Source organism: Lynx canadensis, chromosome C2 (assembly GCF_007474595.2).
Source record: "Lynx canadensis isolate LIC74 chromosome C2, mLynCan4.pri.v2, whole genome shotgun sequence".
In the NCBI taxonomy this organism is placed as follows: Eukaryota; Metazoa; Chordata; class Mammalia; order Carnivora; family Felidae; genus Lynx; species Lynx canadensis.
The window spans coordinates 36897022-36923998 of record NC_044311.2 but is presented as its reverse complement, the minus strand read 5'-3'; the positions used below and the strand labels follow the sequence as shown (position 1 = coordinate 36923998).

Here is a 26977-nt window from a genome sequence, read left to right as displayed (position 1 = left end):
GTTGAAAAAAAAAAAAATTTTAAAAGCAGATCAAAAGAAAATCCTAAAAGCAACTAGAGAAAACGGAGACGTTAGCCACAATGAACCAACTACAAGACTCTGATAAGAAACTATGTTTGATGATAAATATGCAATGTGATTTGGTCCATTACTGCTTTCTTATTACCCAATCTCCTAAGGGAGGTTCAATGACAAAATAGTATACTTTTCATATATGTCAGAAAATATTGGGAAGATTAGATAACTGGCAAGGTATTTTCTATGTTTTATTTAAAGTAAACCAAATAAGGGGTGCTTAGGTGGCTCAGCCAGTTAAATGTCTGATTTTGGCTCAGATCATGATCTCCCAGTTCGTGAGTTAAAAGCCCTGCATCGGGCTTTGTGCTGACAGCTCTGAGCCTGGAGCCTGCTTCAGATTCTCTGTCTCCCTCTCTCTCTGTACCTCCCCAGCTCGTGCTCTGCTTCTCTCTCTCTCTCAAAAATAAACATTAAAAAAATAAAGTAAACCAAATTCTTGGGAGCTATTCTATATATATCTTGTAGCAATGATTACGTTGATATATGCGATTATATCACATTAATTTGTACTAGGAAGCATATTTAGGAACTTATATTACTCTAGGAATATATGAAAGTTGAATATTTTATATTAAATATAGCTAACTTTATTTCAATCACTTTTACAAAAGTTCACACAAAAATCTGTATTTTTGTAGAAGATATCATGAGAATTTCTGCACAGAGGTTCAGAAACTCAGGTGAATTACAAGTATTTGGGCAAAACCCAATGCACATACTTAAAAACTTCTTCAGTCTTCTTCAGTTTTCTTTATATGGGGGGTGGGAGGGGAAATCCCAACTTCTTGTTATCTGACAGATATTTTCATATATAGTAAATCATTTTGGACACAATTAGCTGTCAGATAAAAAACAAAATAAAGGTTTTACTTAATCTCTCTTATTTATGGATAGATTTGTTCTTCTCCTTAAAGAAGTATTTACTGGGGCGCCTGGGTGGCTTGGTCCGTTAAGCGTCCGACTTTGGCTCAGGTCACAATCTCACGGTCCGTGAGTTCGAGCCCCGTGCCAGGCTCTGTGCTGACAGCTCAGAGCCTGGAGCCTGTTTCCGATTCTGTGTCTCCCTCTCTCTCTGCCCCTCCCCTGTTCATGCTCTGTCTCTCTCTGTCTCAAAAAAAATAAATAAATAAACGTTAAAAAAAAAAAAATTTAAAAAAAAGAAGTATTTATTACAATCTAGAATGGCTCCTGTTATTTCACATTTACAATTTTACAAATGAAGTTTTTACAAAATTAACCTGTAACAATGAATTATACCTTTATGTTCACTGTGTTTTAATCAGGCATGTAAAAAAACCCAGATGTATGTACTATTAGGTATGATCATCGCATTTATTATTTGTAATACTTGTTTAAAGTGTAGGGCAGAGGCCATATTAAAAAAAAAAACATAAAACAATCAATAGCTTATGGCATGATCCAGAAATTCAAGATAAGCTTGTTGGTAAAGACTTATTAACTAAGTCATTACATCAAAAAGACACGATTGACAGCGCATCTGGATTTACTGCTTGTACAAGTTGTATGAGACAAACACCCTTAATTAATGAGAGTACCAACTTCTCCAGATAACAGATATGGTTTAATCAGTCTTATGTAAAGGCATACTCTTTATCACAGCACCTAAGAACTAAAGAAAGGAAAAATACCTCAAGTTTGTTGTGAATTCTAGGACTATATAGCTAAGAGCATGGCTTCTGATCACTGAAGCCAAAAAGAGGATTTATAGAAAGAGGCACCCACAGAATCCATATTAACTTTACTTATGTGGAAAAGAGTAGGAGAAAGAACACTAAGTTTAGTAGGATGATAACCACAACCAGAAACTGAGGAAGAGAATGCTTCAAAAACAAAGAGTGGTCCACTGTATCAAAGCTGCTGGAAGATCATGTAAGAGGGGGACTGAAAAATGTCCACCAGACTTATTGATACAACGTCATGGAAAACATTATGGAGAGTCTTTTGTGTTCTCCCTCTGCCCATTGTGGGGTATGAAGGCAGATAAGAGAGGGTTAGGAAGAGAATGGTTCAAATGGAGGGAGAAACTGCAAAACAAAAACAAAAAAGAAACAGAAAAAAAAGTGGAGAAAAATACATTCATGAAATATTAATAATAATATCTCAAATGTCTGAAAACTGAAAATAATTCTCATTAAAAAAAATTTTTTTAACATTTATTCATTTTTGAGACAGACAGAACGTGAGCGGGTGAGGGGCAGAGAGAGAGGGAGACAGAGAATCTGAAGCAGGGTCCAGGCTCTGAGCTGTCAGCACAGACTCCAAGATCATTACCTGAGCCGAAGTCAGACATTCAACCAAATGAGCCACCCAGGCACCCTGAAAATAACTTTCATTTTTAATGGCAATAATAAAGCATCCGGGAAACAATCCAAAATAAGAGGTTAGTGTTCTTTGTAATTTTCAACTGTTTTGATATAAAACCCATCTTACTACTACTGGGATCTTTTCATTTGAAGGCTAAATTACATTTCTGCATATTACTTCCCTACAACTTCAGAACTGAAGGGAATCCTATACAATGAAGTTCTCATTTCACAGATGAAGATTCTCAGACAACAACAGGTTAGCAACTGTTTTGGGTACAAATGCCAATTAGTGGTAGAGCTGGGAAAACAAACATCTTCCCCTCTGAGGGAGAGATGCCAATAATTTCTTCCACCCAAACCCTTTCTTAGGGGAGATGCCTACCCAAAGTCCCAAAATAGACTGCTTTACAGTAACTTTGCCCCAATCATACCAATTAGAATGCAGTGGACATATGACCCAAGTTGGGCCAAATGCTCTAAATTGTGGCAGAGAACTAAATCAGATCTTAGAAGGTGAGGGGTTGTAGGGTCACGTAAACTCAGGCTGATGTGGGCATTTTTTAGCTGTCAGGAAGAGATTAGAGAGAAAGAGAAGTGAGAAACATGTAATCTCATCAGATATACAAAATGAATACAAGGGAATCTCATCATTAAATAGTGGGTTTTGTTCCTTTCATTTTGCAAAGTGAATAGTATTAAAATGAGAGTACAAGATAGGAAATATTAACTATTCATTTTACAAAATAAGAGGGAAGGAAAAAACACTAAACAGTGAGCACTTACACTCAACGAGCATAGTGAGCATATGAATAAGAAAATATGAATCAGTGGATTCAGTTCCCAAGTGCCCCTTGCAGTATCTACTGCTGCACTGAGTGAAAGTCCACAGTTTAAAGATACAATACAGGGGCGCCTGGGTGGTTTGGTCAGTTAAGTGTCCAACTCTTGATTTTGGCTCAGCCGTTCATGGGATTGAGTCCACGATGGGCTCTACACTGACAAAACAGAGCCTGCTTGGGATCCTCTCTCTCCCACCCTCTCTCTACCCCTCCCCCACTCACGTTCATACACTCTCTCAAAATAACTAAACGTTAAAAAAAGATACAATACATATTTTTAATTCACCATGGTCCCGAATGCAAGCCAACTATTTTATGTAGTAGTCAACCAAAAACAAACTACCCAATATTTTAGTGCACTTTATGAGAAGTTAAAATCTTTTGAAAAATAATTTTAACTATGTAAACTGTATCTAGATTATTATTGTAAGAACCTGATCTCCACTTAAAAGGCAGCTCCTCTTAAGTAAATGCCTGACAACTTCCAGCTCTCACTGGCCATACCAAAGTTCCTGTAATTATACTCTAAGAAGTTCCCTACGAACTTTCAAATGCCCCTCCCTTTTTCTTTAAGCTAATCTGAGTAGGCTTCTGTTCCTTATACTCAGATGTTCTCTCCTAATAACCTGCTGAAGCCTTTTCATGCCCAACAGTACAAATAGTGAAAAGCAAGAAAGCTTTTTTAGAATCAGACAAGATCTCTATTGGAACCATGGTTCCATCACCTAATAGTTCTATGACTTTGGAGATGTCATTTAACCTCTATGAATCCATTTTCTATATTTGTACAATGGAGTTATTAAGGCTACCTACATCTCATAATGCTTTTCTGAAGATTAAATGAGAAAATGTATATTAAGTACTTAGTACTGTGCTTGGGATACACCATCTAATCACTAACAGTAACTACTAGGCGGAATCCCTACTGAAACCATTCCTTCTTGGGATGGCTCCATCAACTGCTCTTATTTCCATGGTATTTTGTAAAATTCCACAAAATTTATGCAAGTGAACAAATCTATTAACAAAGTAGGATTTGTATGAAACGTAGGCTACTCTTCTATCTTTTCTAGGCTCACAAAGTTAATTTAGTATTCCTGTATCAGTTTTGGGGCCAAACAACAGTATTTCCAATAGTACCATATTAACCTGAAAGGTGTTCTACATCCTACCAGCCACTAATGTACTCTTCTTTCTAAAATGTGTTTAAAATTTTGGGGCACCTAGGTGGCTCAGTTGGTTGAGCGTCTGACTTCGGCTCAGGTCATGATCTTATAGTTTGTGGGTTCGAGCCCTGCATCAGGCTCTGTGCTGAGAGCCTGCTCAGAGCCTGCAGCCTGCCTCAGATTCTGTGCCTCCTCTCTCTCTGCCCCTCCGCGGCTCATGCTCTGTCTCCCTCCGTCTCTCAAAAATAAATGTCAAAAAAAAAAAATCTAAAGTGTGTTTAAAATTTTTTAAAAATGTTTATTCATTTTTGAGAGATACAGAGCATGAGAAGGGGAGGGGCAGAGAGAGGGAGACACAGAATCTGAAGAAGGGTCCAGCCTCTGAGCTGTCAGCATAGTGCCTGATGCAGGGCTCTAACTCACGTACCATGAGATCACGACCTGAGCTGAAGTTGGACACTCAACCGACCGAGCCACCCAGGTGCCCCTAAAGTATTTTAAAGGGACCTTACTAATTATCATTTAAGCAAAAAACTTGTAAAGGTTAATAACTCATGGTCATGAAAATCATTCATAACAAATAAAAAATGTTGACATTATCTCTAACAATGAAATGCTATTTCCAGGATTTTATGATTCAGAGATGAGTTTTATCCACTCAACTGAATTAAATCCTGTTATCTAATACTAATCTCTAATACCATCTCCAAGAATTACATATTCCAGAGAGATTTCTACTTTTTGAGAGTTGGGGGACTTAGATCTTTTAGCAAACTTATACTGGCCATAAGAATGAATTTTAATAAATTACATCTTTAATATAAAACTCAAATTTCATTTTATACCAAATTATCAAAGCCTTTTCTTGTCTCACTTTTTGTTAAAACTATTAAAAAGGAAAAGCTTTAATAGTTTTAAATTAAAAACTTTAAGACTTTCATATCTGCCTTTTGGTAAAGGTATATTATGAAAATGGCCACCTGAGTGACTGATGGTAAACAGGTATTTTATATTTGTGTAGCAATTAACAGTTTTTAAAACACTGTTAAAAATATTTCACCTAATTCTCACAACCATAGGCATCAACAGGGCAACTTTTATTTCGATTTTATAGAAATAAAATTCAAGGTCAGTAAAGCAACCACATATGAAAATTAGGATCTAAATTTTCTGACTTCTTGTGCAAAAGCCTTTTCATTTTGTCACACTGTCTTCCACCTGTGTGGTATACAATAGTGGCTAACTGGAATCTGAATAACAGTTAATGCCAAATAGAATGAAAAGAACATTAAAATGAGGTAGAGTGAATAAAATAGGAAAAGTTTCAATTATATTTTGTACTTAAGAAGGGGTTTTATATACAAATACTTAAGTTTTTGAGAATTTAATCAAAGAGAATGCTTGAGAGGTTATGAGGAAATAGAGACACATGCACTTTATTTGCAAATATCTGTGGGTGCACGTAAAGCACTTTTTCTTGTCTTAAACTTCTGTTTGAGTCACAGCGGCAAATTATAACTTCTTCTGGAGAGGAAGAATTCTGCTTGCAGTATGTCCTCGGGAAATGGTTTCACAATCCTTACCATATTTTATAAATAAACAGGGTTACAAAAAAAGGATTCCCTTCAGATAGAAATAACAATTTCTAAGAGAAACTCAGACTTTTCAGAAAGAAATAGAAAGTTAAGCTACTTGGCTAAACATGTATTTTTACTCACATATAGAATCTGTAAGAACTCTTACTCTGGCAAGAGGAAAGAAGAGCTTTAAAAAGGTAATAATACCCTTCCAAATAAAAAGAAGGGTGAACAACAGGAAGGGCGGGTGTGGGAATGAAAGGCTCTGCAAGGTGGGCTCAGGCATGCTTTGAATGAATATTTTCCCAAGACTAGTTTATTAAGAGAATAAACAACATCCTGGTCAAAACAGATAAAATCACAGACTTCTGGGATTCTCTTCAAAGTAAGAATTAACGTAGCTTTTCTCTTAAAAAAAATTTCCCAACCAAAAAAATTAATAATTTGCCATTGCAACTCGAACAAAAGAACTAAAACAGGAAAAAATGTCCCCCTAACATAACTTCCCCAAACTCACTCACTCTCTCTCTCTCTCTCTCTCTCTCTCTCTCACACACACACACACACACACACACACACACACACACACGCATTATTCTTGAATTCAAGGCAAGGCATTTCTTTCCAGTTATATATTACCTAAAGGTCTATAATATTTGGTCCCAGAATTTAAAATAATGTGTAATAGCGCTGTCTGTATAAACTAGAATAGTTTGTTTTCCACACACTTTCTGCATGCTGACAATCTCTTATACCACTTACGCCTTAGTATTTACCTGAACCTCTGAATTGGAGTCAACAGGCTGTAGTAAAAACCAAGTTTCTTTGCCACTGTGGTTACATAAGTCTTCTTTTTTGATGGCTACTTTTCCTATAGGAAATAATGTAAGAGAAACATATTTTGTATAATCATTAGCACTGCTAAAAAAAATTAGCACTATTATATGTAATACTTTTAGAAAATATTTTAAAATAATTTGTACCTACTGATATTAAAAAATCCACTTTTTTTTTCTCATTAAACTTTTGCTTTAATGGTTCTAAAATTCTATTACAGATTTTTGGTCAAGTTGTTTTCTATATCCTAAAGAATGAAAAAGTGCCTCAGTTCCCCCTGCCCCTTGGCAGACCCTTTTCTGGGTCATTTTGAATCAGGGGATTAGACAAAAATTCAGTTGTATTTACATGCAAATGAATTTTTTAGTACTTACTCAATAGATTCATGTTTTTACCCAAAGTTCATTGCATGTAAAAAGCAATGTACAATGACAGTGTAAACTAATCCTCCCAAACCTTTAACACTATGAATAAACCGTATGTTCTATCTAGACAGACATATTTGCATTTAATAAGAGTTCACAAGTTCCAATTAAGAGAAAAAGATGAATACCATATATCACTAACAATTTTAAAAACGGACTTGAAAATTACAGATTAAGACAATAATTTTCTTTAAAATCTGCTTTTATCAAAACATTATAAACACTGCTTATGTTGCTTCAATGCATACCAAAAAATAATAACAATGATAAATAATAATAATAATCAGGGCAGTTCCCTAAAGAGTTTCTACCTCTTAGAGAAAGATACGGTACAATGAACAAAGTTGTATGAGAGAAAGAAACAGAAATGTTCTTATTATAATGAAGTATTTGCCATGTTGGTACAAAGCATTTCCTTCCTCAATTCAAGTTTTAAGAAGCAGACCCAGTTTTGCATACAACTGACAATTTATTCCAAGACTCTACACAAAAGTTTCAACAAAGAATATATACTAAAGTCAAAGTTCACTTTCTTTCATCAGGTAAGAATTTCACTTTAAGTGTCCTAATTACACTTTGTGCTCTCTTCTGATCTATCTTGGTCTTTTAGTTCCACATTTGAAAACTTTTAGAAAACAGTAAAAAGTTTTCTATCAGGATTTATCAATTGTTCTGTATCAAGTGGTAAGGAAAGGTATGACAAGAAAAAAAAAACACAAAAAAACTTTCTTTAAAAATTTGGAATTAGGTAGTGGTGATGGTTGCACAAATCTGTGAATATACTAAAAACCACTGCAGGGGTGCGTGGTGGTTCAGTCAGTTAAGCGCTTGACTTTGACTCAGGTCATGATCTCACGGTTCATGAGCTCAAGTCCCGCATCAGGCTCTGCACTATTAGTGCAGAGCCTGCTTGGGATTTTCTCCCTCCTCTCTCTCTGCCCCTCCTCCCCTGCTCATGCTTTCTCTCTCTCAAAATAAATAAACATACATACATACATACATACATACAATAGTTAGATGATGGATGAATAAACAAAATAAATAAATAAATAAATAAATAAATAAATAGGATGAAGTCTAATGTAAAGGCCAAAATCTTCTTGTGAATATATGGAATTTATAATTCATTCAAATCTTGAGGAAATAGCACCAGGAAAATAATATATTTCAGTGCTTTTTTTGGTTAAATTTAAGACACAAAATGATGGGAAGACAAATTCTTCCACTACTGGATATATTGATTAAAAGCCAAGTACAGAATTTAGGCACTCAAATATTCTTTACACTGTTGAAGAAGTTTAGGTTAAGAGAGAAATTACACAAATCTCTTGATATGTTTCACCTATGGATTATAGCAAATTCCTGGCAAATCAATATAATACCAAGAATGGCTTAAGATACAGAATTATGACAAAGTATTAAGTAGTGCATGTCACAAATGATTATGATTATCAAAAGTCTATCAAGTGGCTCCATTTACCAATGAATCTACTCCAGATATGAACATTAAGGCAATGTATAACAGTTTGATACACACACACACACACACACACGTACACACAGAAATAGATCTATATATCCTGTAGCTGAAGTTCTTACATTTTGAAAACAACTCATTTCCCCCTTTAAGAATCTTGGTATCTATGCACCATTTATGTCCGCTTTCCAGAAAAATGCAGATATTATCTGGCATGTAATTTTAAGAGAGTTTAGTCACCATCCAGTAACTCGCTGAGAGATTCCTGGTTAAGGCCTGATAAGACAGTTTCTAGGATTTTTAGTTTTATACATAATTTATGCATATATACACAAATATACATGTGTGTATATATTTTCATATTTACAAGTATCACCAAAGCAAGCCCCCAACTTGAAAATAAGGTTTTTGAAAAAGTTTATTTTGAAGTTTACTGGCTTAACTGATTCATTTACTCATTCAACAAATAATCACAATACCACTGTGCTTTAAATGGTGATATGATTTCCAGACTCTGCTAACCAAAATCTATTTAATTAGTAATGCTTCTAAAAACTAGAGAGTAGGAACTCTACTCAGATCGCTGAGTATCCATCTTTATCACATGTGTCTTCCCAAATGAGAATTCTCTTAGTTCACAGGTAAAAATTCCCAGAAGCAAGTACCTTCTTCCTTCTACTGCATATCTTGTGCATCCCTGGCACTCACTGCCATGAAAGAGTTGAATGATTCTGGTCTTCTGAGAGAGAAGCCCTTCTCTGACTAGTTGTAAAAATTCTGTGCCTCTAATGGTCCCAAAGATTATCTCAAGTTTAGTGTTCACCATTTTGAGCAAAGTTAACTCATCACTTTAGTAGCCATGAAATCACAAACCTCAAAAAAACAAACAAAAAACCTCCCAGGAACAAACTACTCAACAAATTATTTAAAGGTACTATTTCATTTCCCCACTGTCCTGACAAACTCATAGACAGAAAAAGCTCAGACCAAACACACACACACACACACACACACACACACGCACGCACGCACACACACACACACACACCCCAGATGCTGTATTAGTTCCTTAAAATAAGACAAGGAGAGGAAACACAAAAAGAAATGAAGGAACTGTGGGCACAGAAACTATCTTTGTTGGTCTCAAAGTAAAAAAAAAAAAGTATTCTCAGCTTTCCAGCACCACTTCTAAACAGCATTTTCTTGCCATTTGTAAAAACTGTGTTATATTTGGGCCCCATTTTTAGATACAACATATTCTTAGAAATTTCATCCTCATACAGATCACCAACTGGCAAATCTTGATAGCCCTGTTCCTACATGGACGCTAGTAGAAATGGATGAAAAGAGCAGATATAAGTAGTGACAACTGTGACTGTCTATACAGGATGAAAATGGATCAGAAAACTGAACAAATTCTGGCACACAGTCAACAACAGCAATTCAATCACAAAACTTTAATGCCCTAGTGTATAGAGTTTAGGGTACATTTTGTTCTCCATGGTAGACTGGTATATTAATGGTCCCCAAAAATCATTCTTCCTTGGTCTATGCCATCGTGTGGTCTTCTCCAGCACAGACTCTGGTTTGGCCATGTCACTTGCTTTTGCCAAATGGGACATCAGCAAATGTGATGCAAGTAGAATCTTACTAAACACCTGTGCAGTAGGGCTTACCCTCTTAAAACCCCAAAACCATATGGAAAGGAAGGCCCAGATAACAGCCAGCACCAGCCACCAGACATATGAGTCAGGCCATTTAGTCCAGTCAATCTTCTGGATAAGTGCACATTAGTGATCCCAGTTGAGACCAATGGAATAACCACCAGTTGAGCTCAACCCAAATTAACAACCCTGAGGATCATGACCAAATATATAGTTGATGTATTTAGCCACCAAGTATTGGAATGGTTTGTTATGTATCAACAGATAAGTGATACAGACCCTATGCAAACAGATATGAAAGTGTCATCTTAGGCAATTTTGACTTCAGAGCTAAATGCCAGCAGAAATTACAAATTGAAAAGTTGGAAAAGACCTTAGCAATCTTAAACTCAGACTTATTTTATAGATACGCCAGGCCTAAGAAGGTAAAGTGATGTGTTTAAGATCACACAGCCAGGAAGTGACAGAGTCATGAATGAATTCAGGTTTCTGATAGCCTAGTGAAATTCTCTTATACTGTTCTGAAACAAGGCGAAAGAAAAAAAAAAACTTGCCTAGGTCAGATAACCACAGTTTAGTTTTTCAGCCTAGATGCCCCTCAAAGTAAAACACCCAGAAAATACACACTATAAGATAAAATATATGTTTTATTTTTCTATTAGAATTCTCACTGGAAATGGAAATACATTCTTACATAAAACTTTTATCTTTTTTCTCTCCTTTTAAGAGAGGACACTATACCTTACGTCAATATATCACAAAGTAAAATAAAACCTTAACTTTGCAACTTCCTATCTTTTTATAGCAAAGTTCCTAGGTCTCAAGTTTTTAATTCACAGTCAAATTTTTGTACTAACTACCTGGCATACGAAGACGACTAACATAAAATATTTTGCCCCATGTTGATAACAGTTATTACTTCTGGGAAGGGGACTGGGAGGGAGTCAGTGGTCAAAATGAATTAGGATTACTTGCAGTACTACAATTTGAAATTTTTTTATAAAAAGACAAAAATTCATGTATTACACAATTAAAAAACAAACAAGGTCTTAAAACTGTACTTGGTTAGTGCACATTCTCAGAAATTCTTAAGTTTCAAAGATGGGTCTTTCAACTTTAGCTCAAATTTCATTTGAAAATGCTATAGTACTGTTTAATCTACAACTTAGCAACTAAGAATTATAAAATAATTAAACTCAATTTTCAATAGCTGAAATTTAAAAAACAAACAAACAAACAAACAAAAACAACCCCAGGGTGCCTGGATGGCTCAGTGCGGTAAGACTCTTGATTTCCGCTCGGGTCAAGATTCCAGAGTTGAGCCCCCAAGTTAGGCCCTGCGCTGAGCATGTAACCTACTTAAGATTTTCTACCTCCCCTTGTGCTCCCTCTGTCTCCCCGGTGCTTAAAAAAAAAAAAAAAAAAAGGCAACGACTGAACTTTATGAGTTAGTGACAAAAGAAAATATGTTGAACTACAAAAATTTAAAGATTCATAAATGAAAACCATTTTCCAACTTTAACAGGTACATACATGATGCTGAGTTTACTTTAATAATAATTCCTATGTGTAAAAGGAAAAAAAACTGCCACTAAATGCAAAAATTTTGTCTTAATAAAAATAAAATTATTTGAAAAAAAAGTTCTCACACCAAGTTATGGGTTTCTGATACTGTTACACAAAGAAGTGATATTTATGTAAAATTTTTTTGTTTAAAAGTGCAATTGACTTTTACTTTAAAAACAAAAAAACTTAGCACAGGGAACTTTTGGAAATCGTAATTATAAACCTCAACTAAAGGCCTTTCAATGAAATAATGTATGATGACTATAGTATTATATGCAAACAATGAAAATTACAAAATTTTCTTAAAAAGACATGATAGAGAGACACTCTCTCTCAAGGGTCGCTCATAACCACCAAAAGCCTTTATCTAATCCTTACCCTACTCTGCCTCTCTCTAGTTGTTGACATTAAAAGATCTCCTGGCCTTCTGAGATGTGAATCTCTCCTATCTCTGTTCCTACATCCCTGATAAATTTTATCAATCTTCATTGAAGCCTCATTTTCCCTGCGTTTTCCTTATCTGCTCCCAGGGCAATTTCATTGGTTCCTGCAGAGTCTTCAAGTATCACTTAATGCTAATGACTCTCAAATTCGCATCTCAAGCCCTTCTCTCTAAGCTTCAGATCTGTATTTCCAACAGTCAACTAAAGTGTCCACCAAGATGTTTCCCAGGTAATACAAGTTTAACTTGTTTGAAATCAAAGTCATCCTTTCTTCTTCCCATCCTGCTGTGTTCTTTATCTCAGTTAATGATGGCCATAGAAACAATACCATTTTTAACTTTCCTTTCTCACAATCCTTCATCCCCTTATAGCCCCTAAACCCTACTTGAAGCTTCTTCAGTGAAGTACATGCACTCATTCACATTCCCACTGCCACTGCCCTTTGCATCTCATTTGATTATAGCCTCCCTGACTCTAATTTCTCTACTCTAAACCATAAACTAAAGATCACATATGTAAAGTGTGTGTATATATACTTTAAAAGAACATATATACATATATATACATTTACATATGTAATCCATAGACACTGAGTTTGTATTTTGGAAGTTACTGCTGTAGGCCATAAAAAGTTGTTAAACTACAAAAGTATTCATGTATACATAGTCATATATAATTTTTAAAATGTTTTTCTTCTTTTTTTTTTTTTTTTTTGAAAGTTTTCTCATTCTTAAAAGGTTCAACATTACTGTCTATAGGATGAAGTCCAAACTTCTAAGCACGGTTTTTAGGGTCCATCACAACTTGGTCCCAATTTATATTCCCAGTTTCACTCCTACCACCCTCTTCCTAAGTAATTTATATATTCCAGTAGATACACCACAAACATGATTTGTTTTTTCTCCTCTAATTCTGCGAATCCCTATAACCTGGCAATTTCTTACTTTTCCTACTTAGGTAGTCTGTTAATCCTCCACCAAACAAGATTACCTGTTGTCTGTGTTCTCAAGTACTTTGTTCATATCTCTAACCCAGATCCAATTACAATAAATTAGAATTAGAGTACAAGTGTGCCTCTCTGATAGCCTGGGAATAACCTGAGTTGTCTTCTTTGTATGCCACACAGAAGTGTTTGTAAATGTTGGTTTCACTGAATTGAGGATGGGACCTCAGGGGTCTGCTAGAAAGAAAAGAGTCTGCATATACATAAAGAACTCAGAAGAAGAAAGACAACTAGGATAATACAAAGTCATTAAACTCAAACTGTATTTTCTCTGGCTTTCAACAAGGTGAAAAAGCAATCAAAAAGAGTCAAATATGACAAAGAGGCAGATAAGGATTCAACACTATGAAAATGCCTTTTGTGACAAAGAAAAAGTATTTGTTATGTGTACAGCTGACAAAAGTTAACATATTTAACAAATAAGTACACATAAAAGTAAACAAATCCATCCAAATGAAAAATGGGCATGACAATGAAAAACTAGTTTATAGAAGAAAAATATAAAAGACTAATAAACATACAAAAAATTCAACAAATTCATTGATAATCAAAAAAATACAAGTCAAAAAATATTATTTTTCACCTATCAAATTGGGAGAAACTTTTTTCAATGCTAATATCCAAGAATATCCATGATATGGTGAAATGATTATGCCCAGGCCATGTTTGGGGGAATTTAAATTACCATAGTATTTCTGGGGGCCAATGTAAAAAACACAGAGAGAAGAAATTTTAAAAATATTCATATCTTGGGGCACCTGGGTGGCTCAGTCAGTTAACCATCCAACTCTTAATTTTGGTTCAGGTGGGATCAAGCCCAGCATCAGACTCTGTACTGACAGTGTGGAGCCTACTTAGGATTCTCTCTCTCCTTCTCTCCCTGCACCCACACCCCCCCCCACCAGCTTATGCCTTTGCCTGTGCATGTGCATGCACTCTCTAAGTAAATAAATAAACTTTTAAAAATAAATAAATAAAAATATTCATATCCTTTAACCCAGTATTTTCACTTCTGGGAATTTATTCTAAGAAAAAGAGACATACTAAGATGTATGCAAGAAGGATGTTCATACCAACACCATTTTTTTTTAAGTCTATTTATTTATTTTGAGAGAGTAAGAGAGCACAAGCAGGGGAGGGGCAGGGAGAGAGGAAGAGAGACAGAATCTGAAGCAGGCTCTGCACTGTCAGCACAGAATCAGATGCAGGGCTCGAACTCACAAATCTTGAGATTGTGACCCAAGCTGAAATCAAGAGTTGGATGTTCAACCAACTGAGCCACCCAGGTGCCCCAGGAGCTCATAGCAACACCATTTAGAGAATCAACAATCTGAAAACATAAGTGTTCACCAACAAAGAGGTGGTTAAAACAATGTATTTCTTTACAGAGGATATTTAACAAATAATTTTAAAAAACACTTAATGACAAGGGAAAAGGATCATTAGATGAAAAAAGGAAAAAACTGAATAGTGCAATGTAATAATATAAATACAGAAAATAAAGGGAAGAAATATACAAATTATTAACTAGTTATTCCTGTGCACAGCCACTACTGATCACTAAGAACATGTAATAGCTTTAGAATTAAAAATATATATACTGTTTTTAAAGGTTATTTGATTTCCTCTAAAAGGATTCTAGCAAACTTCAAAAAAGGTTTGTCAGGAAAATATAGAAGCCAGATTACAAAGATTTAAAAACAAAGTAGCAGTAAGCAGAAGGATACAAACCATTTGTTAAGAAGTTCAACAGCAAAAGCGGAAACACATTAGATGGTAGTTAAGAGAGGACAAAGTCAAATAAATCATTTAAAAAAAGTCAAATTAACCATTTAAACTGTAGAAGACTTGAGCATATTTCCAATCAGAAAGGAGAAATGGAAATGACGAAATTCACAATACTAAAAAGCAAGAGGATAATACATGCAAATTACAGACCTCTACCTGTTATTAAAATACAGACAATGGTACAAAGATCATGAATCTGACACATACATGTCCATTTAGCTTTGTTCTACTCCATGCCCACAGAGCATACCCCAGCCTTAGACAATTATTTAAGAAATAGAGTTCATGGTCACCAATAGAGCCAGAGAGAAAACATACGTCTACATTAAAGCAAATTATTACTTCTATTAAAAAAGCTTCAAAAATAAATGTTCTTTGGGAGATCAAATACTGCGATCTTTGTATAAAAACATTCTTTGAACCATTCAGCAAATACCAAGCTTTTACTAAATGTAAGGCACTCTGTGAGTGATGGTCTTTACCTTCATAAATACCCTATTAGACAAGATACTAAACAAAAAACTGATGAACAAGTGTAATGAATACTAACGAAAATGGCCCTACAGGTACTTTGGAAACATGACACCATGATTAGGGGGAGATCAGTCACGACACCTCCAAAGCATTACCTAAACTGAGCATACAAATTAAAAATAAGATTCACAAACAAACATGAAGAGTAAAGGATTACAAATATTGAACATATATTATTTTGTTGTTTTCAATGCTTTATATTTAGAGAAAGAATTAAGAGAAACACCAACACTGTGATTAAAGATAATTATGAACAGTACATACCTATACGAAGGTCTCTTTGTAAAACATTCTTATCATAAACATAGAAAGACAAATACTGGAAAGTTCTTGGAATCTCAAAGTAAAATTCTTCACTGAAAAATGGGCTAGAGAGAAAGGGGGAAAAGCTCATTAAATTTAAATTTGACAGAGTCCTCAAACAGTATTTTCAATAAAATAAATTACAGACTAAAACATCATAGGGAAAAGCTTCAAAAGCCCAAAATTATTCTCTATGCTAAGTTCCAACTAAACCTTATACAAACCAAACTGAACTCTGAGAGGACCTCAATTGCTAGGCTGAGCTCTGAACAGCTTTTCAGAAGTCCTATGGACAGAAGACCCAATTATTGCCTAGGGTCATGTCCACCTCAAGTGGACACAATGAGCTGAGGAGAGTGTCCTTCACAACATCATCATCTCAGAAATACGTATAGCTTTATTAATCACAATTGACAACACAAAAGGATAATGTTTTGAAAAGTATTATTTTAAAATATACTTAAGAAATTACAATGGGTTATTTTGAATCAACTTAAGTTATACATTACATATAATGAAATCCAATTTAAAGTACAGAGGTTAATGATTTGACAAATTTATAAACCTGTGTCATCTCCATCCCAGTCAACACGTAGTAACACTTCTGTCTCCCAGAAGGTTTCTGTATACTCCTCTGCAGTTATCCCACCACACCTGACACAGGCAACCAGTGATCTGATTTCTATTATACAGATCTGTCAAAGAATCCCATATAAATAGAATTAAATAGTATGTACTCTTGTGTCTAGCTTCTCTCACTCAGCTTAACAACTGAGATTTTTCCATTTTGCTCATGTGTTTTAATTGCTGCATAATATTCCCTTCGTGAATATTCCACAATCTATTCTCCCAGTCATGTCATGCAAGTTGTTTCTAATTTGGGCTGTTAAAAAGAAAGCTGCTACAACATTTTTATAGAAGGTTTTTTCTGAACATATGCTTTCAATTATTTTGGGTAGACAGCTAAAAGAGTGGAATTGTTAAGTTAAAAGGTAGATGAATTTTTAATTTATAAGAAACTGCTGTCAAACTGTTTTCCAACACCTGTGTCCCAAACAAATGCGTACCGTTTACACTTTTACCAGCAATGCAGGAGGGCTCAAGTTATTTCATTGCCAAATTTGCTATTGAAAGTCTTTTTAAAATCAGCTATTCTAGTGAATGTGATATGATAAATTTTTACACCTGTGAAATTTCTACCCCAGTCAAGATACAGAACATTTCTATCTCCCCAGACAGTTCCCTTGTGCAATCACCTCCTCCATACTGTCACAAAAACCAGTGATCTGATTTCGATCATGACACATTTGTTCAAGAATCTATAGTGACAGAAATGGTCTTAAACTGCATTTCCCTGATGGCTAATGATGCTGAATATTTTTCATGTGCTTGTTGGCCATTTGTATATATTCTTTTGGGAAATATCTATTCATGTTTTCTCCACATATTTTAAAATTTTTTTTTTTCCAATGTTTATTTATTTTTGGGACAGAGAAAGACAGAGCATGAACGGGGGAGGGGCAGAGAGAGAGGGAGACACAGAATCGGAAACAGGCTCCAGGCTCTGAGCCATCAGCCCAGAGCCCAACGCGGGGCTCGAACTCACGGACCGCGAGATCGTGACCTGGCTGAAGTCGGACGCTTAACCGACTGCGCCACCCAGGCGCCCCTCTCCACATATTTTAAATGGGCTATCTGTCTTATTGGTTTTGTCTTCATTTTTAAATAAGTTCTAGATACAAGTCCTTTGTCAGAATATTTTCTCCCAGCTGTGGATGGCCATTTCATTTTCTCGACAATGTCTGTTGAAGAGCAGAAGGCTCTGATTTTGATGAAATCCAGTTTCTCAATTTTCTTCTTTTATGACTAGTGATTTCTACATCCTAAGTTAAGAATTCTTTGCCTATCCCCAAGTTGCTAAGATTTTCTCCTATGAAACCACTTATTTTTTTAATGTTTATTTAAACTTTTAAAAAATGTTTTCATTTATTTTTGAGAGACAGAGACAGAGCATGAGTATGGCAGGGGCAGAGAGAGAGGGAGACACATAATCTGAAGCAGGCCCCAGGCTCTGAGCTGTCAGCACAGAGCCCGATGCGGTGCTCAAACTCATGGACCATGAGATCATGACCTGAGCCAAAGTCAGACACTTAGCTGACTGAGCCACCCAGGCGCCCAATGTTTATTTATTTTCGAGAGAGAGAGTACCAGCAGGGGAGGGGCAGAAAGAGAGGGAGACACAGAATCTGAAGCAGGCTCCAGGCTCTGAACTGCCAGCACAGAGCCTGATGCGGGATTCGAACCCACAAACTGAGAGATCATGACCTGAGCTGAAGTCAGACACTTAACTGACTGACTCACCCAGGTGCCCCCAAACAACTCATTTTTATAAGTTTATTTTAAGAATGTTATTTTGATGTTTAAATTCTTCTATAAAGACATGAATCTCTGAAATGTTAGTAAATATCTTTGTCAAGATCACTTCTTTCCTAAGAATGTTTAAAGAAATAAAGGATTCTTTGAAAATGTCACCAGAAAAATGCAATCTCTTTAGGATGTCACAACTTAAAAAAAGAAACTGAAATACAAAGGAAAATACTCTTACAGAAGTTATTTCTGACCTTGTCCAGAAAACAGCTGACTCAGCTTTTTAGTTGTTTATAATGCCTGGTTAACTTTTGCCAATATGTTTTCCACTTCAAATGTAATAAAAATAAACTTTTAAAAGTTGGTCTATCAAAATAACTGGAGTCCTCTAATTAATCTCAACATAAAAACTGATACAAAAACAACTATTAGGCAAAGGCATGACATGTTTAGGTATTTTCTCCTTTGCATCATTTTATAAACAATTATAAAATTGAGGATTTCCTTTATATGTCACATGCACGCACTCAAATGTTATTTTTAAAATACATTATAAAACCAAGTAAGAATACCACAGAACTATCCACTAAACCATCTGTTATCACTATATCACCACAATTGCAGCAAGTTAATCCCAACATCTGGGTGCCCACATCTTTAATTAATTAACTAATCAATCTATCTGAAGAAAACTTCAATGAGATTGGTAAGCAGCAATGACTAGACTTACACAGTTTTTAAAACAACACTCTATTGCTATCATTGACGTATGATCATGCATATGACTCTTAAGGAAATTCCTGGGATGGGAAAGAAAAGCACTAGGCACAAGCAGTATTGCTATTTCTCAGTTTGTTTATACCATTCGCTCTTCAAAAGGATTTGAGGTAGAAATGTGGGAGCTATAGATTTCATATAGGACTCTTCCTTACCCATTATGAAAACCTGTATCCAGGCTGCCTATAAAAACTGTACTATCCAGAACCCATAAGATCTAAATGGTATCTACTGACTTATCAAAATAAGGGGAAAAAACACTGACATGAAAGCCAGGGGGGCAAAGCTTTATATTACAGATTCTTTCACCTCATTCTACAAGGAAAATGCTAGGGGGCACCTAGAATCCAAGAAGCACCTAATCTAACATGTGAAATAACCTAAGGTAACCACTGTTAGTCTTAAAATACCTTCCAAGTTGCTATGCATCTAGAAAAATAATTTAAGATGGATAAAAATAATTGGTTTCATCATCTTTCCACAACACAAATATCTAGAAAGGCAAGAGTTAAAAAAAAAAAAAAATAAGCTAATTTTAGTCACTAATTTACAAAGCTACATATTTGAAACTACCACAAGTATTCAATTTATGGACAATTACTAGCTCTGTATATCACTGATTTTTGTGCGATATGGAATCAGTGTACATTGAGTAACAAACTAAGAGTTGTAACAGTTTCAGGTTCCAATCTCCAGTTTGCTTCCAACTTCCTATATTATACACACAAATTATTCAGCCTTTTGGTGACTCAGTTTCATCATGCATAACATATAAATAACAAAATTCTAATACAACAGGGACAGATGATTTATGACTAAAGACATGAAGTATATTACTTTAAATTTTGGGGGGGCTACTGAAGTACTTTCAGCTTTACACAATCCTTTCCTATGAAGAACACTAGAGACATTCAAAATTATAACCACTGACAATAAAGATAAAAGGGGAAAAGCCTCAGAAAAAAAGGGCAAGTTTAAAGAAAATAGATTATGAAAAAGAACACCAAAAAATAGATTTCCTAGGGGTGTCTGGGTGGCTCAGTCAGTTAAGCATCTGACTCTTAGTTTGAGGATCTCACAGTTGGTGAGTTCGAGCCCTGCCGTTGGGCTCTGCTCTGACACTGCAGAGCCTGCTTGGGAATTCTCTCTCTCCCTCTGTCTCTATCCCCCTCTTGCTCATGCTCTCTCTCAAAGTGAATAAACTCTTAAAACCAGATTCCCCAAAAAGTTTACAAGAGTCATGACACTTAGTAATTCATTCATCACACGTTCATTCCAACAACTCCCCATGCCTTTATTTTGACTCTTATCTCTGTCCAAGACTGCGTCCTGTCAGCACAGCTCTGTGCTAGAATTATGCCCACAAATGCTATTACAGGGCAGAGGTGGCAGACTCTAATTTTATGAATTAGAATTTATTATGATACTCTCAAAGTGCTATTACACTTTCCAAAAATGAGAAATTTACGTAAGAATCCATTCCCTGACAATGACTTGTGCAACTCTCAGAAGTAATTTATTCTCAAGAGAAATAAAATAATGAGGTACTCTGAGAAAAGTTCAAATAAATAGGCACAATTTAGCCTAGAGAACAAACGGAGGTGTATTGATAGTTGTTTTCAAAAACTTGAAAGATGTCATGTCAGAGACAGATTAAGGTGTTTTCCAGAAATCCAAGGGAGGATTAGGAACAATTAAAAGGAAGATATATTTTGAAGCAATGAAAAGCCACATGAAAGTCAGCACTGCATCTATCTTGTTCTCATGAATATAGGAATAAACAGCACCAGCCAGCTCTTGGCATACAGTAGGTTCTCCTTTTGATAGACATTATTTCACAAAATGTAAGAGTTTCCTAAGGATCAGAATAGTTCTAAGAACAAATAGTCTGCTTAAAAAGCAATGAACTCCTTGGTCACTGGAACAAACATTATTAAGCAAATGTCAGATGACCTCTTATCAACGATAATTGTCAGAAGGAACAAACCGTAAGGCAGTTGATTAGTCCAGCTCAAAAAACATTAAAGCTCCCTCAAACTCTGAGATTCTGTAATTCTAAAAACAAATCCAGGGGCGCCTGGCAGCACAGTCGGCTAATCATCCAACTTCGGTTCAGGTCTTGATCTCGTGGTTCATGAGTTCAAGGCCTGCATTGAGCTCTGTGCTAACAACTCAGAACCTGGAGCCTGCTGTGGATTCTGTGTCTCCCTCTCTTTCTGCCCCTGCCCTGTCTCACTCTGTCTCTGTCTCTCTCTCTCTCTCAATAATAAATAATAAACATTTAAAAAAATTTTAATAATAAAAATAAAAATAAAAAATCCAGAATGTAAAAGAAAAGTTTCAGGGGCACCTGGGTGGCTCAGTCGGTTAAGCGTCTGACTTCAGCTCAGGTCACGATCTCACGTTCCATGAGTTCGAGCCCCGCGTCGGGCTCTGGGCTGATGGCTCAGAGCCTGGAGCCTGCTTCCGGTTCTGTGTCTCCCTCTCTCCCTGCCCCTCCCCCATTCATGCTCTGTCTCTCTCTGTCTCAAAAATAAATAAACGTTAAAAAAAAATTTTTTTTTTTTTAAAAAAAGAAAAGTTTCAGATAAACGAAGTATTCTTGATGATTACAGTCTGGAAAAAGTATAAAATTTATTTATTAATATATATCATATGGAAGACAATTTATGAATTTTTTACAAACCTTAAAGACTTTTCAACAACTTGGGTACGATAAACTTCTTCCTGGTCCAAATTTATGGTGCAGAAACAATCTCTCATTTTGTTGGGTCCAAGATATGGCAATAAATTTTTTGCTTCACCTGTTGGCACAAAAATTAAAATTGGTGTTAAATACCACCAGCTGCTTCATGCTAAGCCTTATAAAGGATGAATTCAATTCAAAAGAATATTCCAGAGGTAGCACAAAAAAACTCCTGATTATAGAAAGAAGCTGATCAATTTGGGCTAAAGGCATCCAGTGATGGGGCACCTAAGCGGCTCAGTCAGTTAAGCACTGGACTTTGGCTCAGGTCATGATCTCACGGTTCATGACTTCGAGTCCCACATCAGGATCTCTGCTGTCAGCAGGGAGTCCACTTGGGATCCTCTGTTTCCCCCTCTCTGCCCGTCCCCTGCTCAAGCACACATGGTCTCTCTCTCAACAATTAATAAACGTTGGGAAAAAAAAAAAAAAAAAGGTATCCAGTGAGACTGAAAAGAGGAGCTGGGTGTAAAGGGGAGTGTGAGGTCATATTACATCATGGTGTCCCTGCTCGCGGAAAAGGGCAACTCCCCCACTTGTCCTCTCCATTCCAATCACCAGTGCCACTTCAAAGACTTGACCCCACAATTAATCCCTCTTTCCTGTATCATCAATTCTCCTCTCTAGTGGATCATTCCCATCAGAACGAAAACAAGCTTTAGTATTTCCCAATTTTAAAAGAGCACAAAAAGAAAAAAAATCTCCTGTGATTCCACATCCTTTCTTGTGGTATCATTCCATTTCTAGACTCTCTTTCATAGCAAATCTTCTCAAAAGCAATCATCTCTCGTCACTGTTTCTAATTTCTCACTTTCCATCCATTCTTCAACCCTCTCCCGTCAGCCAGCTTCTAACTCCATGATGACACACAGCAACTGTTCTAGCTAGGGTTATCAATGCTTTCCATGTTGCCAAATCCAGTGGTCATTTCTCTGCCCTCACCATACCTGATCTGGTGGCACTATTTAATAATAGTGAACACTAACATCCCTCCTTAAAATGTCCTTTTCTTGGCTTCTCCAACACAATTATTTCTGGCTTTCCTCCTACATCCCTGGCCCTCTGTTGATTTCTTTCCCTCCTTACCTCTAAATGTTGCAATGCTTCAGGACTCAGATCTGGACCACCTTCTCTTCTTTGCCTGTGCAAACCCCTTCAAGTATGGTGTTAATCCAGTTGCTTCCTAGGTCTGCATTTCTAGGCCTGATCTCTCCTCCTCAACACTGGATGTGAATATCCAACTGCCTCCTTGGACATCCAGTAGGCATCTCGGATTTAACAAGTCCCCGACAAACCATCTGACTTCCTCCCCTAAAACATGCTCTTCCCCCAGTCTACCACCATCTTACTCTCTTTTTCTCACCATCCTCCCCAAACCTCCCCCACATCCAACCCACCAATAAATCCAGCAAACCTCCAAAACACATCTCAAATCCAACCACTTCTCCTTGCCTTCGCTGGTATTCCCCTACAATCCACTTTCCACCAGTGTGATCATCTGAACATATTCTTCAGGTCGGTCACTCCCCTGCTCCAATACCATTCCATTTCACTTAGAATACAATCTGACTTCTAAATTCCCATTCTCATGATCCACACAGCCCTACCATTCTCTCCTCTCTGACCTCTTTTCTTCCCACTCTCTTCAGTGTTCACCCTTTTTTCATTCACCAACCATGCCAAACTTGGTCACGTGGAGGGCCTCTGCCTGGAATACTCTAACTCTACAGCTTCCCATGGCTGGCTCTGCTTTTCCTTCAGGTTTCAGCTTAAATTCTCCTCAGAGAAACCTTCCCCAACTATTCTGTCTCCAGTAGATAACCCTGCTACCATAGCCTACTTCTGTTTTCTTGAAAGCATTTATAACTATCTGAAACTGCTAATTTTTACATGTTTATTTTCTGGTTCTCTCATTCTTGAGGCCTGAGAACTTGTTGATCCCCAAAATCTAAAATAGTGACTGTCATACAGTAGATATTTGAGAAATACTTGTTGAAGGAATACTAAGGAAGCCAGGAAGTCTAATGTTGAAGTTCTTTTGAGATACTCATGGTCCAAAAGCACACACAAAAGTGTGCACTGAAATCAGACACCAGTGTATTAAATTCAGAAAGCCAGGTAGTTGGCTTAAGGGAAACAGCACTGCCCTAAGAATTATGAAATCAATGCTCCTGTTTTACCCCTGCTACTATGTATCTAAATGGCTTCACACAAATCACTAAAGCACAGCCTTCTTGATGGAAATTTGGGCTAGATAAACTCAAGTCTCTTTCTGCTTATCACTTTAAAACTAAACGCCACTTAAACCAATATATTTTAGCATAGTCTATCAGAAACTTAAGCACCTATGAAAAATTCAATAAACAATTTTTTTATTACAATGAGAAAATCAATGAAAAGGCACCAGTAAGATACTCATTAAGCTTGTCATTGAGCCAACAAAACTAAAAGGCAACTGACAGAATGGGAAAAGATAGGACATAGCGGACAAAGGGCTAGTATCCAAAATCTATAAAGAACACACCAAACTCCACACCCAAAAAACAAATAATCCAGTGAAGAAATGGGCAGAAAACATGAATAGACACTTCTCTAAAGAAGACATCCAGATGGCCAAGAGGCACATGAAAAGATGCTCAACATCGCTCCTCATCAGGGAAATACAAATCAAAACCACACTCAGATACCACCTCACGCCAGTCAGAGTGGCTAAAATGAACAAGTCAGGAGACTATAGATGCTGGCGAGGATGTGGAGAAACGGGAACCCTCTTGCACTGTTGGTGGGAAGGCAAACTGGTGCAGCCACTCTGGAAAACAGTGTGGAGGTTCCTCAAAAAATTAAAAATAGACCTACCCTATGACCCAGCAGTAGCACTGCTAGGAATTTACCCAAGGGATACAGGAGTGCTGATGCATAGGGGCACTTGTACCCCAATGTTTAGAGCAGCACTTTCAACAATTGCCAAATAATGGAAAGAGCCTAAATGTCCATTAAATGATGAATGGAAAAAGAAATTGTGGTTTATATACACAATGGAATACTACTTGGCAATGAGAAAGAATGAAATATGGCCTTTTGTAGCAACGTGGATGGAACTGGAGAGTGTGATGCCAAGTGAAGTAAGTCATACAGAGAAGCGTTTTCACTCTTACATGGATCCTGACAAACTTAACACAAGACCACGGGGGAGCGGGAGGGGGAAAAATGTTACAGACAGGGAAGGAGGCAAATCATAAGAGACTCTTAAAAACTGAGAATAAACTGAGGGTTGATGGGGGTGGGAGGGAGGGGAAGGTGGGTGATGGGCAATGAGGAGGGCACCTGTTGGGATGAGCACAGGGTGTTGTATAGAAACCAATTTGACAATAAATTTCATATTAAAAAAAAAAGCTTGTCATTGAGAGCTTAAAAGAAATTAAGTTACTACTTAGAGTAAATATACTTATATTCATCTCAACTCAGAATCAGGAATCTTTTAAATGATTCCAAAATTGCCTAATATGGGTTGGCCTTTACAAATAAACCAGTTTCCTAACAGGAAAAAATTATATGTTTTAATTTGTATCCATCCAGTCTCTTCCTGAAGCTAGATGTCGCTTCTCTTATCCAATCTCATCCATCTTGCCGAGCTCTCTCTACCCCATTCCCTCTCATTCCACAACACTGCCTATCAATTCTGATTGAAGCAGGTTGATTACTCTCAACCTTCTTCTCCTTTTTTTTTATTTTTTATTTTTATTTTTTTATTTATTTTTGAGAGAGAGAGACAGAGACAGAGCGCAAGCAGGGCAGGGCAGAGAGACAGAGGGAGACACAGAATCTGAAACAGTCTCCAGGTTCTGTGCTGACAACACGGGGCTCAAACTTGGCAACAGCTAGATTATGACCTGAGCCTAAGTCAGACACTCAACCAACCAAGCCACCCAGGCGCGCCTCTTCTCCTTTAAGTCTTTTCTTCTTTGATGTCTCCTCTCTCTATAAATCCAGAAGGTATTTTCTTTTTAAACCCCAAATCCAAGTAGGTCACCGAAGGGCCTGGAATGCAAACAACTTTTAGAATTAAATCATAATAAATATGATCTATATCTAATGAGGGAATTTGGAACACTGAATCACTGCTCTTGAATATGTTCCCGTTTCATTCACATAAGTGCAGTTTGAGAACTATTTTGTGAATGTACATCTATTCCACTACCTGCCTTTTCAAGGGGGAGATAATAGCAATTACTTTGTGTACAGAATCCAATGAATGGTATCAGATATCTACTAAGAATAAGTAAAAGCTTAAGGTCTATGTAATATATGAAACACACTCAACGTTGCTTCCTGTAAAAGCGATTATCATAATCTGTATTTGTTGAATATCTGTCACTAACTTATATTCAAATAAACTACACTGAAGGTGAATTCTTCTGATCAATGCCCAGCTCATTAATCAATCATACAAATATGTTGATAGATTCAGCTATCAAGACTTTAATTCCAAACTATATTGACACTCAAAAAAAAAAAAACAAATCAAAATAATTAACTGCTACTCTATAAAAAAAATAATCAAAAGTAAAGTAACTAACAGTTTGAGAATAAAAATATTCTACCCATGATATCTCTAAGCAGAAAAATTATTTTAATGGTACACACTTTATATCAAGCTACACAGAGACAAAAGTGAGGAACTTTGAAAGACTGTACTTGTCTTTTGTGTGATATTTGTATAGGACCTCCCCTATGTTCTAATTATGGTATATAAGTAAGAAGGAAGAGAGGTAGGGAGAAAGAGAGAGGAAGGACAGAAGGACAGAAGGAGGGAAACACAACTATTGCTCTTTGAAAACTTATCCTATAACCTCTACTCCAATCCTTTCCGTCCGACTCACAGCTTGAACCTGCAATTGCCTTCTGATCCTATTTCTTTATTAGAACCCTAGGGGGTGCCTGGGTGGTTCAGTCGGTTAAGCGTCCGACTTCAGCTCAGGTCATGATCTCACGGTCCGTGACTTCGAGCCCCGCGTCGGGCTCTGTGCTGACAGCTCGGAGCCTGGAGCCTGCTTCCGATT

The 26977-nt window shown here is 36.5% G+C and overlaps 1 protein-coding gene across 3 annotated transcripts in view; it reads right to left on the bottom strand.

The window, feature by feature from the left end:
* Positions 1 to 26977, bottom strand: part of RASA2 (RAS p21 protein activator 2) — a 122885-nt gene that overhangs the window by 73386 nt on the left and 22522 nt on the right. For all 3 annotated transcript variants that reach the window (XM_030329831.1, XM_030329829.1, XM_030329830.1), the window contains exons 2-4: positions 21858 to 21975; positions 15989 to 16092; positions 6764 to 6858 (exon numbers count right to left, since the gene is read on the bottom strand). In XM_030329831.1, the coding sequence (XP_030185691.1) occupies positions 6764 to 6858; positions 15989 to 16092; positions 21858 to 21975 (317 nt within the window). The remainder of the gene's footprint in view (positions 1 to 6763; positions 6859 to 15988; positions 16093 to 21857; positions 21976 to 26977) is intronic.